At 34.9% G+C, this 16,415-nt stretch overlaps 2 protein-coding genes across 2 annotated transcripts; both read left to right on the plus strand.

Annotated features, from left to right (window-relative positions):
- Positions 1 to 1,908: 1,908 nt before the first annotated feature.
- On the plus strand, positions 1,909 to 3,521 carry LOC109588298 (deoxycytidylate deaminase-like). The gene is made up of 4 exons (XM_020004467.1): positions 1,909 to 2,080; positions 2,131 to 2,233; positions 2,969 to 3,182; positions 3,230 to 3,521. The coding sequence occupies exons 1-4, from the start codon at positions 1,988 to 1,990 to the stop codon at positions 3,318 to 3,320; spliced, it is 501 nt and encodes a 166-aa protein (XP_019860026.1). The 5' UTR covers positions 1,909 to 1,987; the 3' UTR covers positions 3,321 to 3,521.
- A 1,012-nt stretch (positions 3,522 to 4,533) lies between these two features.
- On the plus strand, positions 4,534 to 13,240 carry LOC105314953 (uncharacterized). The gene is made up of 8 exons (XM_020004466.1): positions 4,534 to 4,765; positions 4,816 to 5,094; positions 5,143 to 8,049; positions 8,456 to 8,597; positions 8,645 to 8,747; positions 9,613 to 9,883; positions 9,929 to 10,210; positions 10,269 to 13,240. Exons 1-8 carry the CDS (start codon positions 4,534 to 4,536, stop codon positions 13,172 to 13,174), a joined length of 7,122 nt encoding a protein of 2,373 aa, XP_019860025.1. The 3' UTR covers positions 13,175 to 13,240.
- Positions 13,241 to 16,415: the final 3,175 nt, after the last annotated feature.

The following is a 16,415-nucleotide window of genomic DNA, read 5'->3' on the forward strand; positions in this document are numbered from 1 at the left end:
CGGCCCATGTCTGGAAGAGGATCGACTAAAGAGAGAATGGAGTGGATCTTGCTGCTTAGCTCAGCTACATCCTTGTGCAAGTTTGGGTCTTCAGTAGTGGAGGCTTTACGACAAACTTTCTCCAATCTTCCCAGGTAGCTATCAATGCAGTCAATGTAGAGTAGCTGTAGTAACTCGTTGTTGGTTAAGTAATGGGGTCTGTTAGCAACTGTTAGGTAAGAGATGAGGACGTGGGCCACAGAGGGATTGGATTGAAGGACTGATAGGAGGAACTTTTGTATGGTAGCATGGAAGGTGTGTAGAGGAGTGAGGGAGTGAGGAGTAGAACCAACACAATGCGTAGTGTAATACCCGTATAGCCACTCCTAATAAGGGAATACACTTATGTAATAATACATATATGGTATAATGTTAATAAATTAATAGTATAATAATGATAATAGCTATTAATAAGGTATATGTACATCTACATTATACAATGTATCTGTACATAAAATAGGCATATTAAAATACTGTAATACATACTTTGAGTGGAATGTTAAAGTTTGATTTAATCCTAATTATAGACTTTTGTATACGTGTATTACATATTACTATTTGTTGTGCATGTACTTCTTACTACATGTACATATTTTTTGTGTTTTTATCTGACATGTATTATGCTGTGTTAGTTTGTTTTAGTACGGTTTCTATGATAGTATAAAAAAACATGTACAGTGTACATGTATAGTGTACATGTATAGTGTACATGTACACGTAGGTAGCAGAATTACATGTACATGTACATGCATGTAACTATTGAAAATAATGTTATCATTTTCATTTTCATTATCTTACGCTTATCTGAGTTGTGTATCCTTCACAGAGAGTACAGGAATGAAGGAGGAGCTTAAACTCATGTTGACGCTGAACAGCAGAGGGAATACCTTCCTATTGATAACAATAAAACACAAAAAGTAAACAAAAACAAAAATTAGCACTTAAAGTCATTAATGTTTTGTTACAAATTTACATGTACATACACATACATTTATTGAGCATAATATAAATGTACATGTACATGCACACATACATGTACACCTTTATCAAGAAAAAACATTTTAAGTACATGTACTGTACAAGTAACATTGTACATGTTGTATGGATTCTATGGACATACCACATCATCTTGGCATAACTCTGCATGAGCCTGTAGAGCGAGTAGGACTAAGTGATTCTCTGATGGAATGGACTTTGACTCACTCCTACAATTAATAATTATACATGTACATGTACATTATGTACAAAACATGAAGACATATAATTACAAAATGTACAAAACATCATGCATACATTCATAAACAATGGACTAGAGCTATATAATGTACATGTACATGCAATTTTATAATAATAATAACATGCATTCATTATTACATAGCCCATTGTGTTTGCAAAATTAAATTGCAATCGATCAGAATTACATGTACATGTAGTGGCAACACCCCCTAAAAGTCACAAGCTTGTGTACATAAAAATCATTGTTAGTTCAGCTACAAACAGTGACTCTAAAGCATGCAAAAATCATTTATGTGATTGCATTTGTTTACCAAACTGCTTTAGGATTGAGTACAATTGATCTTAAAATTTCTTTGACGGTTTTTCGTCCCTTCTCGTGGCTAGAGAGAGATATGAGATGACCGCGGGCTGACTCCCACTGCCCAAGACTCAGAGAATTAAAGACGAGGGCCTCTAGCTTGCTAACGGCGTCTTCGTCGTTGAAAAGTGTCCCCTCCTCTTGCTCCCTTTGAGCCGCCATCTTGAGAGAATGATGGTGGGAGGGGCATGAATGTAAATATACCACGCCCTCTTTTATTGCGCATGCGCAAAAATGTCGCAAAAAAATTAAATTTAAATTTGATAACTAGCCGCACCTTTTGAATTTAAAATGGCGAGTTGAAACACTAATCTTTGTTGTCTTCTTTTTAGTGCTCTTGAACTGTCCCTGCCAATGACTAGAAGACCTCAGTGCATCAGATGGGACGACTACTTCATGGGAACTGCTATACTCGCTGGGAAAAGGCAGAAAGACTCAAACAGCATGGTTTGTATGAGACTATTGTACGGAATCTAGCATGTTTCCTCTTATAATAGCTTCAGATTGGTTCCTGTATAGTCAGTCCTGATGGTAAGATAGTAGTTGGGGTTGGTCACCATACGGTAATCGATGGATTTGATAGCAGTTGTCCTGACTACTGTGAGTTTAATTTTTTGTAGTGAGTTTTCTATTGTAAATGTGTATACATAACCTGCGCGTTACCTCTCACCTTCAGATCAAAGGCTTCAAGCCACATTAGCTAAGGTGGAGCTTGACTAAAGCCACTCCCCTGGTTGGCAGAATGCAGTACAAACGAATGGAAGAAAAGCATAAAAAAGCAAAGGCGCAGTTCTTCTTACATCTGTGCTTAAAGTTAGAGCTGCTACTTCTGCTACAGACACCTATGAGTCAGTGAGGAGCCTCTTTGTTGCTATAAGCAACTTCTTTCCTTCTTATTTTTGGAATTTTCCTCCATCTCCATTCCTTCGATGTAGCTTTCTGCCAACCAAGGGGTGTGGTACTTGTGTGGGTGAAGACTTCTACGCCTACATTTAATCACGATTTAATGGTATTCATACTTTACTTCAAAGGAAGTGTGAGCTAACGCGCAGGTTATGTATATGCAGTTCGTGTGGTTATGTCAGCTAATGATATTATGTTTGTGATTATACAAGTGTGCATGGCAATGTACATGTAATATAAACTAGCATTTTATTTTAACCCTCTTGGAATAATCATTCAATTAATTATCCTTATTGTAAGTACATTGTATATCTTTTCAAATATGGTTATGTTAAGCTACTGTGTAATAATGTAGTAGTGTCTGAAAATTTGTTTTGGAATGTACATGTACACGTACACATAATGTCTATTATAGTTTTTTAATTTTTTTAGGGTGTCATGCCATTTCCAATGCCATGGTATGGGCAAACAGGCACAATCTTAATGACTGCATTCTATATACAGTGACTTATCCATGCAACAAATGTGCTCAACTTATTATCCAGTCTCGTATGAGTCATGTCCATTACATGAACAAGTGGCAGTGTGATGGCTCAGAGACCACTTACTCTCAAAAGCTATTGAGTGAAGCTGGGATATCATGCAGGTGGGTCAATCCCTCTAATTAGTGTTTTAACTAATGCTATTGTGTAGAGAGTATCTTCCAATGAAAGACATTGAGATAGATTTTAGAAGAATGGATCCTGCTCTTTTTGATGGGTCGAGTGCTTTATCAAAACTATAGTAACAGGATTATTTTTTAATTCAATTATATATTTTTAAATCCTGATTGATTTATTTATTTTACCATTTTATTATAGCAGGACTAGAAAATGTGGTGAGACTACCTTTTCAATTTTAAGCTTTAATTGTATAGAAATAATTTTGTATGCAATTGTACATATTTTAAATTTATTTCTGGTTTGGTATAGTTTACATTGCAAAATTTGCATTATATGTGTAGAGATTCACATTTTGACATTTGACCATGTTAGATAGTGAATATGATGAGTATACATAATTGTCCACACGTCCACTGGTGTATTTTTAAACCAGTTTCAACCCGCTTTATAGGCATAGTGTAAATTGGGCTATAGTTATTGGTGAATGGCTTAAAATGAAAATAAAGTATAACTGTCTTAGACTTCTCAACCATTTGTTTACATAAGGGTACTACAAAAATAATCAAATTAAGACCTACGTATTAAGTAGGTCTTAATTTGATTATTTTTTGTAGTACCCTTATGTAAACAAATGGTTTATCAAAAGTGAGAAGTCCAAGACAGTTATACATTATTTTAATTTTAAACCCATTCACCAATAACAATAGCCCCATTTACACTAGGCCTTCAAAGTGGTTTGAAACTGGCTTAGAAATAGAAATACACCAGTTTATGTGTGGACAATTTAAATGCGGTTTCAAACCGACTTATCTAAACCACCTCAGGTAGGTGGTTTGAGATAATCAGACCGGTTTAAGTACTGAAGCAGTATTTTTTGTTGTAAATGGGGCTTATGTCTACATGAATATGTGTAAAACAGATAAACACCTCATTTATCTACCTTTACTTTACAAGTGATAACTTTAGTCTCTTTTCTTAGCTTTTTAATTGTGTAACATATATATGTACCTGTCAAAATTATGATTATGTCACTGCAACAGGACAAGATTGAAAGGTTTTTTCATTTTGCTTGTCACCACCATGGATACATGTAGTATACAGGAGTCAATGGAGCTTGCAACATGTTGCACGGAATAGAAAACCCAGTGCTATTTCAAGCAACATGTTGCAAGCTTCAGTGACTCCTGTATAAGCTGTGTTACAAAAATGTTACTGGGCTTAATAGAGTGATGTCTATGTTACCACATAGATATTAGGAGTAATTACTCTAATATCTCCTTTGTTAGGGCTCCTCCCACCAGCCATATCTAAATAGCAACTTGCTATCGCTTTGTTATGATTGATCTGTGTCAGTGGAGAGCTAGAATAGGTTCTTGGAGCTGTTCCCAGTGGTCACAACCCCGTGGCTGTGCTGCTAGTAGCATCTACTGTAAAGCCAGTGGAACATCTAGTTCCAGATCTACACTCGTTTTATCTTTTTTCATCTTGATTTTCATATGTTTCATTTTGATCACTCTCCTCTTCATATCAGGAGATGTGGAACTTAATCCTGGACCCACTCTTACAGGTAAACTCACTGCTTATAACTCTGTTGTGTAATTTATTTGTTGTACATAGACCAACCAACAAAAGATGAGTTGGTTGAGTTACTAAGTAGCTCAAAGTTCACTGCTGGTACTTGGGAACAGTTTGTCTGTTATCTTCCAAACATAACACAAGAAGTCATTGTTGGTATTAGGCAGAATGTGGAGGAGAATGAGGTCAGTCCTAACGGCATCGATGCTGTAGCTCAACATTGTCAAAATATTCCTGATATAACATGGAGAAGTATCTGTATTGCTTTACTGAGTTCCAATGAAGTTACTTTAGCTCAACAAATCTTTGAAAAGCATTCTAGTAAGAATTGTAACATATTTAATCTTACTAATTTTGTTTCATATGCAGGAACAAGTAAAAGCACATGCAAAACAATAAAGGATGTAATGAGAAGTCACTATTGCAAGTTGAAGGAAGCCACAGAGAATTGCCTCCAAAAAATAGCTGACAAAATGTACAGTGAAGGCCTAATTAATAGAGAAGTTCGAAATATGCCTACCTTTGAAAAAATAGAACTTGATTTTTTGTCACTGATTTCTGTGCACACAGAAGATGTTTCTATGCTTGAAGAAAAATGCCAATTATTTTTATCATGCCTTGCCATTACAGAAGGACCAGCTAGAGATGAAGCAATTGCTCTTGCTGAAGATTGGCAACAGGAGGTGTTCAAAGACCATCATGTATCATTTACACTACTGATACACCAAAAAACGAAACATTTATCTGCTACAGAAATTGAGTTAAGCTCAGATCATACAATATCTTTACAACTTCAGGATCTTCTTAAGAAGTTTCCAGGACTAGTGAGAGATATTAGAAAGTTTTATGCAACCAGTAAAGAATATGACATGATTGATGTTGCTCGCTGGATAGAAGAAAGTTACGAAGTGACTGGTCTTGTTCGTGATCGCATGACAGTTGATGAAATTTTTAATGTTCTGCAACCTCATTATAACTTTTTGTGTATTGATCTGTTATCTGATCTTATGGAAGAGTACCCTATCAATGATCAGAATGTATTGTTAAAGTATCATCAATATACCGAATTTTTAGAAAGTTTTACCGATTCTGCTAAGATAAGTCAAGTAATGACTAGTATTGAAGCAGCATTGACTGAAGAAGGTTCTAAAACTGATCCTAAAGTTATTCTGAAGCTTTCGGGAAAATGGACAGAAAGAACCATAAAAAATCTCCAGAAAATGATGGAATACTTTTTCCCTGAAGAATCGAAGTATCTTACAATTAAAAAAATACGAACAGGATCGATAGAGATTCATTTTTTGGCTGCATCTTATAAAGTCATTTGTTCTCTTATTGTTAAAGCACAAGACAAAGTTCAGCTCATGAGTTATTTTGGTATATTTCAACTTATAATTAACAATGAAACCATCATTAATGAAGTTGAAGATGTTAACTTCAGTTTTGATGAATCGCTTCTACACGTTATCAGTACTATTGACCAAGATGAAGAGTGTAACAAAGTAGCATTACTACTTCTGCAATTTGACACAAATGCTAATTATCGAAACAGTTCAGGGAACACTGCATTAATACTTGCTTCCAGTGGTAGACATTGCCAAGTTGTGGATGAGATCCTGCTATGTAAGAGCCCAGATATCAATATTCAAAATAATAAAGGAGTCAATGCTTTGATGATTGCTTCTTATTATGGAAATGCCCAAATTGTTGAGCTCTTGCTGAGAAATGGTCCTGATATTAATGCCCGTGATTTGGAAGGATGGACTGCTTTAATGTTTGCCTGTCAAGATGGATATAGTGACATTGTTGAACTTTTACTTAGTAATAATCCAGATATTGATATTCAAGACAATAAAGGGGAAACAGCACTGTTTATTGCTTGTGATAATGGACATTGCCAAGTTGTTGAAATTTTACTTTGTGCAAATCCTGATATTAACATTGGTACTGATGATGGATGGACAGCTTTGATGTTAAGTTGTTGTAAAGGTTATCATATAATCGTGGACCTCTTACTTAGAAGAAATGCTAATACCAGTATTGAAGATAAAGAAGGATGGAATGCTTTTAGTCTTGCTTGTTATTATGGACATTACCAGATCGTAAAAGTCTTACTCAGTAATGTTAGAGCTATTGATGATCAAGATAACAAAAAATGTAATATTCTTATAAATGCTGAGAGCAAAGATGGATGGAATTCTTTGATGCTTTCTTGCCTTAAAGGGCATTATGAAGTTGTTGAACTCCTACTGGATACTGGTCCAGATATTAACATTCAAGTTAAAGTGAAGGGTTGGACTGCTTTGATGATTGCCTGTGCCAATGGGCACTATCAGGTTGTTAACCTTTTATTAAGTAAGCATCCAAATATTAACACACAAGACAGATATGGATGGACTGCTTTGATGCTTGCTTGCAAGATTGGTCATTTCAACATTGTTGAACTTCTGCTAAATGAAGATATTGATCTTAGCATCAAGCACAATGATGGAAGGACGGCACTTGCAATTGTCTTACAAAAAGGCTATGAAACACCAAATTATTTGAATATTTTGGAACAATTACTCCATAGTCATCCTAATCACATGCACCAAATCAAAAATGTCACTATTCATTCAGTAGTACTAGCAGCTATTAATTGTAATCCTGATGCTGTGAAGATCATCATGGAGAACTGTGAAGTCTCCCTGGAGGATTACACACATGCTTTTGTTGCTGCTTGTTATAATGGTGGCTCTTCAGTGATGATTTTGTTATCAGACAAAATCACAAGTTCAAGTAATGAGAGAGAGCTATTAATAGCTGCTGTGGAAGGAGATTTAGGGTTATTAGTTAGTATGTTATTTGAAGTGGGCATGAGTCCAGATACTCCACTAGCAGGTGGTATAACTCCATTGATGATAGCAGCTTCATGTGGACATATTGAAATTGTCGAGACACTGGTACAAGCTGGGGCTGATGTTAACAAAACTAATGATAAGGGTTTAACTGTACTAGACATACTGCTTAACAAGGAAGAAAAATTTCTCACAAATTCTATTGTAAGCTTATTAATTTCAATAACAGAAAAAGCAAAACCATTTTCTGCTACTCGACCTCAACCCATATCTGCACCAAAAGGCAATATATCCAGTAATATCAGTTTAATACGATCAATAGCTGTTTCTGAAGAAAATCCAATTCAATTCCATTCAGAGTTATTAATGAGCGGAGCACATAGGAAATCGGAGGATGGGAATGAAGACATGGCTGAAGATACACAGAATACTAGACAGTAGACACATTATGTAACTAATTATAATTGATAGGAACAAAGCACTGTTGCTCAGTTCTTTAATTTTCTACCATTTATAAAGCAAAATGGAGTAATCTAGAGATTTGTTTTTAATTTGTGTTATTATATAGCTAGAATATAGCTGTACATATTGAATTACATAGTATCATTGAGTTATACATGCACAATCCTAAACTGTCTGTCAGTTGGAATTATTTCTGTAGCTCAATATTTCTATTTAGAATTATGGTTATTCTAAGCTACTGTAACACTGTAATAGTCTAAAAATTAGCATTGGAATATGCATGTATGCATACATCTATTATAGTTTTTTAGGTTGTCATGCCATTTCCAATGCCATAGTATACGCAAACAGGCACAATCTTAATTATTGCATTCTATATACAGTGACTTATCCATGCAACAAATGTGCTCAACTTATTATCCAGTCTCGTATGAATCATGTCCATTACATGAACAAGTGGCAGTGTGATGGCTCAGAGACCACTTACTCTCAAAAGCTATTGAGTGAAGCTGGGATATCATGCAGGTGGGTCAATCCCTCTAATTAGTGTTTTAACTAATGCTATTGTGTAGAGAGCATCTTCCAATGAAAGACATTGAGATGGATTTTAGAAGAATGGATCCTGCTCTCTTTGATGGGTCGAGTGCTTTGTCAAAAATCAAAACTATAGTAGCAGTATTAATTTTTAATTCAATTATACGTGTATATTTTAAAATCCTGATTGAATTATTTATTTTACCATTAACTTTATTATAGCAGGACTAGAAAATGTGATGAGACTACCTTTTCAATTTTAAGCATGTATAGAAATTATTTTGTATGCAATTGTACATTATTTTTAATTTATTTCTGGTTTGTTACAGTTTACATTGCAAAATTTGCATTATATGTGTAGAGATTCACATTATGCATTTGGACATGCTAGGTGTAGATGCTGAATATGGTAAGTATACATAGGTCTTGATTTGATTATTTTTGTAGTACCCTTATGTAAACAAATGGTTTATCAAAATTGAAAAGTCCAAAACAGTTATACTTTATTTTCGTTTTAAACCATTCATGAATAATTCTTTTTGATGTTAATGATATGAATGTGGTTTACAAATGCTACTGAGAACGTTACATGGAAGCCATTCAACACTGAGAATATAGCTTGTCATCCACGAATATGTTTAGATAAACACCTCCAATGAGTTGTCTATGGAATTTGTAAACTTCAGGCTTCACGTTCGGTTTACAAAATCCATAAACACCCATAGGAGTTGTTTATCATTATTATTTATCTACCATTTATACTTCAAAAGTGATAAATTTAGTCTCTTTTTTAGCTTCTGAATTGTGTAACATTATACCTGACAATATTATGACTAAATTATGTCACAACAGGATAAGATTGGAAGGTTCTTCTTTTTTACTTGTCACCACCATAGATACATAATGATATGTTACCATAGATATCAGAGTATCATAGATATTAGTATTAGATATTATTAGTAGATATTATCTATGATGTTACTCGTGATGTTACCACCTTTGCCAGGGCTCCTCCCACCAGTCCATATCTAAACTTTCATTGTTACGAGGCATTGTTATGATTGATCTGTGTCAGTGGAGAGCTAGAATAGGTTCCTGGGGCTGTTGCCAGTGGTCAAAATCTTGTGACTATCCTACTGGTACAACCAAAGAAACCAGCGGAACATCGTGTAGATCTACTTCGGCATATACACTCATTTTATCTATTTTCATTCTGATTGCTCTCCTCCTCTTTATATCAGGAGATGTGGAACTTAATCCTGGACCCACTCTTACAGGTAAACTGATTTTCACTAATAATAGTGCTTTACATTATTGATTAGATAAACTAACAAAAGATGAGTTGGTTGAGTTATTGGGTAGCTCAAAGTTTACTGCTGGTACTTGGGAACAGTTTGTCTGTTATCTTCCTAACGTGACACAAGATGTCATTGTTGGTATTAAGCAGAGCATGGAGGAGAATGAGGCCAGACCTTCTAATTACATTGATGCTGTAGCTCAATACTGCCATAGTAATCCTCATATAACATGGAGAAATATCTGTATTGCTCTATTGAGTTCCAATGAAGTTACTTTAGCACGACAAATCTTTGAAAAACATTCTAGTAAGATTTTATTTATAATAGGATATATTAATAGGATTCATTTTCATTTCATATACAGGAACAAGTAAAAGCACATGTAAAACGATAAAGGATGTATTGAGAAGTCGCTATTGCACATTAAAAGAAGCCACAGAGAATTGCCTCCAAAAAGTAGCTGACAAAATGTACAGTGAAGGCCTAATTAATAGAGATGTTCGCAACATGCCTACCTTTGAAAAAATAGAACTTGATTTTTTGTCTCTGATTTCTGTGCACACAGAAGATGTTTTTATGCTCGAAGAAAAATGTCAATTATTTTTATCGTGTCTTGCTATTGCAGAAGGACCAGCTAGAGAGGAAGCACTTGCTCTTGCTGAAGATTGGCAACAGGAGGTGTTCAAAAGCCATCATGTATCATTTAAACTGCTGTTACACAAGAAAATGAAACTTTCATTTGCTACAGAAATTGAATTCAGCTCTGATCATGCAATATCCTTACAGTTTCAGAATCTCCTCAAGAAGTTTCCAGGACTAGTGAGAGATATTAGAAAGTTTTATGCAAACAGTAAAGAATATGATGTGATTGATGTTGCTCGCTGGATAGAAGAAAGTTACGAAGTGACTGGTCTTGTTTGTGATGGTACAACAGTTGACCAAATTTTTAATGTTCTGCAACCTCATTATAACTTCTTGTGCATTGATCCGTTATCTGATCTTATGGAAGAGTACCCTATCAGTGATCAGAATGTGTTGTTAAAGTATCATGAGTATACTGAATGTTTAGAAAGTTTTACAGATTCTGCTAAGATTAGTGAAGTAATGACTAGTATTGAAGCTGCATTGACTGAAGAGGGCTCTAAAATTGATCCTAAAGTTGTTTTGAAGCTTTCGGGAAAGTGGACAGATAGAACCATAAGAAACCTTCGAAAATTGATGGAATACTTTTTTCGTGATGAAGCAAAATACCTTACAATTAAAATGATATTAAAAGGATCTATTGAAATTCATTTTTTGGCTGCTTCTTATAAAGTCATTTGTTCTCTAATTGCCAAAGCACAAGATAAAGCTCAGTTCATGCGTCATTTTGGTATATTTAAACTTGCCATTAACTATCACACTGTCATAGATGAGGTTGAAGACTATGCTAACTTTTGTTTTGAGGATTCACTTCTACATGCCATTGGTAATATTGACCAAGATGAAGAATATGAAAAAATAGTCTTACTACTTTTGCAGTTTAATTTGAATATTAATTATCAAAACAGTTCAGGATTCACTGCATTAATGATTGCTTCTGAAATTAAACATCTCCAGGTTGTGGACCTCTTGTTGAGTAAGAGCCCAGATATTAACATTCAAAATAGTAAAGGAATTACTGCTTTGATGATTGCTTCTCGTTTTGGTAGCTCTCAAATTGTTGAGCTTTTGCTGAGAAAAGGTCTCAATATTAATGTTCAAGAATATAAAGGATGGACTGCCTTGATGTTTGCTTGTCAAGATGGTTGCTATGATGTGGTTGAACTGTTACTGAGTAAAAATCCAGATGTTGATGTTCAAAGTAGTAATGGAGAAACTTCACTGATGGTTGCTTGTAATAATGGACACAGCCAAGTTGCTGAACTTTTACTTAGTAAAAATCCAGATGTTAGCGTTGCTACAAATTATGGCTGGACGGCATTGATGTTGAGTTGTTGTAAAGGTTATCACATAATTGTGGACCTATTGCTTAGGAGGAATGCTGATATTAGTATTAAAGACCAAGAAGAATGGAATGCTCTTAATCTTGCTTGTTATCATGGGCATTACCAGGTCGTTGAGGTGTTACTCAGTAACATGAGAGCTATTGATGATCAAGATAACAATGGATGCAATATTCTTATGAACACTCAGACCCAAGATGGATGGACTTCTTTGATGCTTGCTTGTCATGGTGGACATCATCAAATTGTGGAGCTTCTACTAAATGCTGACCCAGATATCAACATTTCAGAAAATGTAAGGGGGTGGACTGCTTTGATGATTGCTTGTACCAATGGGCACTATGAGGTTGTTAACCTTTTATTGAAAAAACAACCAAATATTAACAAGCAAGATAGAGATGGATGGACTGCTTTGATGCTTGCTTCCAACAATGGTCATTTTAGTGTTGTTGAACTTCTGCTAAATGAAGAAATTGATATTAGTATTAAGCACAATGATGGAAGGACAGCACTTGCATTTGTGTTACAAAAAGGCTATAAAACACCAAATTATTTGAATATTATGGAACGATTACTTGATATTCATCCTAGTCACATGCACCAAATCAAAAATGTCACTGTTCATTCAGTAGTACTAGCAGCTATTTATTGTAACCCTGATGCTGTAGAGATCATCATGAAGAAATGTGAAGTCTCTCAGGAGTGTTACACACATGCTTTTGTTGCAGCTTGTTATAGTGGTGGCTCTTCAGTGATGATGTTATTATCAGACAAAATAATAAGTTCAAGTAGTGAAAGAGAGCTATTATTAGCTGCTGCTGGAGGAGATTTAGGATTATTAGTTAGTATTTTATTTGAAGTTGGAATGAGTCCAGATACTCCATTAGCAGGTGGTATAACTCCATTGATGATAGCAGCTTCATGTGAACACATTGAAATTGTCGAGACACTGATACAAGCTGGTGCTGATGTTAGCAGAATTGATGATAATGGTTTAAATGTACTAGACATACTGCTTATCAAGGAGGAGAGTTTTCTCCCAACTGCTATTGTAGACTTGATAATTTCTACTAACAGACCAATTTCTGCTACTCAACCTCAACCTGTATCTGCTTCAAAAAGTGATATATCAAGAAATATCAATTTGATACGATCAATAACTTACCCTGAAGAAAATCCAGTTCAGTTCCGTTCAGAATTATTAATGAGTGCAGCATACAGGAAATCAGATAATGGAGATGAAGATACTGCTGAAGATACACAGAACATTAGACACAATTACTGAGAGCATAAAATTTTTAGTTTTAATTTTGTGATTAATAACCTTTTTAGAATACTATTTTTAATTGAGCAGAATGGAGTAGATACGAAGAGTGATAGACTTTTCGACACTAGAATTAGAAATACACCAGCTAAAAAATTAAAATTTGGAGCCTATGTCCCCTTGTACACCAGGTGCACTATTGAATCACATAACACATCTATATGCAACCCTAAACTTTGTGTCGGTTGGAATTATTTCCACAACTCAATATTTATTTTCAGAATTTAAAATTTTCTTTTCAATTTTTTCCATTTATATGGCTGTACTAAGTTCTGCCTGGAAGTCAATTGCAATTTTAAAGTAATGCATACATTAATACTTCAACTGATCAATTGATTGAAAAGCTCATTTAATTTTAAGAGACTTTTTGGCAGTAGAATGTACACTCTGAATTGCATTATATTACACAGTATTTAAAATTAGCTAAGAGAAATTCTTCATTTGCCAGGCTGTTACAGTACCATTTGTTCATTGTTTTTGTGGCACTGTGACTGAGCTGTTTTTGATAAAACTAAAATAACTTTGGAGGAAACAATCATTGCTTCAGATGGTCTGCTTGCAGGCAGGCTTTGTTGTTGTTGTTTTTACAGATGGTTTATGATTATGCCAGCTGCTCAAAAAGTAATAAACATTATCAAAAGTGAACACTATCAATTACCTTAGGGGTATACTTTAAATTATTAGTGCAATTTGTGATTGGATTCCGGAATCACACATACAATCATAATTTCTAAACCATACTCACAAATATACTGAGAGTTAAACTGCAAGATATTGTACCTGTAATTAAAGTTACTAGCTTATTGATGGATAATAATATTACTAAAAGCAGGAGTAACAGAAAGGGTTATTTCAAAATTTAGGCATGTATGCTATAAGCAGCATGTTGCCACCTTTGATCTTTCTCATTTAATGCAGCATGTTGCTTGGCAGATCAAGGCATCATCAAATTAAGGTTGCATGGGAAAATTTTAAAAGCAAAATAATGCCTGTATGTTGGATTTTAAAGCTATATGTATCATGCAAAGATAATTTCTATTTGCTAGTACGTATTTTTCATTATCTAGTTGAAAAAATAACTAAAGCTATTGCTCATTTATTTGAAATATTGACAAACTATATTTAATCATGAAATGGTATGCTAATATCACACCCACTCTCTTTTATATGCATACATCACATGATGATGTCTATATAAAAAGAACATGTGAATTATATTTTTTGTCTGGACACTAATACCCTCCAAGAAATATGCAAAAGATTGTATTGGTAGTTCTTACTCTCAACAGAAGTCACTAGTCTATTGGTTGAGATTGCTTTAATGCCTTCTGTGCATTCCAGTACTGTTGATTCCCTAGTCAGTCAATATGAGTCTTTAAATTCAGATGATTACATTGCTAATCAGCTCATACTTTCCTTGGGTATGCTCGGTCGTCATGCTAATGTGGAAGAGAAGATTGTTAGGTATTTATCAGTAAAATTAACATCTGCTGACACTCCAGAAGAGATTTCTGTTTTCATTCATGCTCTTGGGAACACAGCTTCTAAGAAAATAATCCCAATTCTTGAGCCATTTATTTCTGATGTTACCTATCAAGCACACACCATTGATGCTTTGAGAGGAGTCTCAATGGATGATGCAGTAGAAAATGAATTTACCACAGTTGTGTCAGAGTCCCTGCATCCTCAAGTAGTTCTTGAAGTGGTTGAGAGTTTAATGTTTCCATTCAAAACTTCCATTTATTCATATAAGATAAAGAAGGAATGCATAGTTCGTAAGAACTGAAATCTGCACTGATCAGAGCAGGTATCAAATACAATGAGGATGAGCTGACAAATTCTCTAAAGCAATATTTCACTGCTATTAATGATGGGAACTCTGTGAAAACTTTGAAGCAAGGGTTGGAGTCAAGTGATGTTAATATGCATAGCCGTGGAAAGAGAAGCTCTTCCTTCTGGGCCTCTCATTCTGATTCTAATTATAACCTCATTGAATCACTATCTCAGAGAAGGAGTGACATGAAAACTTATCCTCTAAACAGAGGTTATTTGTGGGCTCAAAAGATAGGATCTTCAAAGGTGTATGCTAGTATAGTAGCAGGAGGATTTGGAGGCATGGGTTATACTGGTATCAAACTGTATGCACGAGCAAAACTTAGTCTACAAGCCTGGTCAAGTACTTATTCTGGTCTTGATGTGCTATTTTCTTACTTACAAACTTTTCCTGACAATGAATCAGACAGCACTTTAACTTACAGGCATTACATAAAAATAGTGGGTTATACACTTTTGAATGATTACGACAGCACCACAGATAACTACAAGTACACTCGTTCATGGCACAAGTCTGTCCGCATCTTCAGCACTGGTTACTCTTTCTGGATATATGTAGGTACCTTGCGACTGACTCTCTCTGGGTACATCAGTGGAACTATGAAATTTCATGCTAATATAGCTCATCTTGAAAATGATTACAATACAACAGGGGTATCACTAGCTCAGCTAACGACTGGACCTACATTTACTGTTACTGGACAAGCTGAAGCTAATGTCTTGGTGAGAGAAACTAAGAATAAACAAGAGAGAAAGAGAGAGTTTTTTGCAATCTTTTAATTTATCTTCCTTTGAGCAGGGGGTATACAAGATAGGATTGAGTGTCTCAGCTTCTATTGGCTATTACATAGCACCAAAGGCATCAACCACAGTCTGTGATACACCACCCAAAGGAGATGCTAATGCTTGCTTTGAGGTATATGGAACTAATAGTGGAGGAATCTCTCTTGAAGCTTATTGGAAAAAAAGAAGTATGAGATGTTACTGGAAATGGGGACCACGGTGCAGTGTAAGTACATTCAGTTTTAACATGCATTAATGAACAAAGGTGACAGACTAGCAGACACTTGAATTTCCTGAAAGGTCATAAATTCTTACCCTTTATTAAACCATTTTGATATGATTGTTCCTACTAGTATTAGACATTAATTATCCATAACACTTTTTGCCATAACTATATACCCCATCATTTTATATTTACAATGATGAATGATCAACAAACATACCCTGCCTCAACCCATTAAAAAGGAGAGACAATGTATGGATTTAAGTGGCCTAAGCTGTTTTCATGTCGTATTATCACATATAGATTTATTGGTCTGGAAGAAAAAGATTCTCTCCACTCTCACGCTCATGGAACCTGAACAGT

This window comes from Amphimedon queenslandica, unplaced genomic scaffold, assembly GCF_000090795.2.
Source record: "Amphimedon queenslandica unplaced genomic scaffold, v1.1 AMPQUscaffold_12183_Cont12739, whole genome shotgun sequence".
Lineage (NCBI taxonomy): Eukaryota > Metazoa > Porifera > Demospongiae > Haplosclerida > Niphatidae > Amphimedon > Amphimedon queenslandica.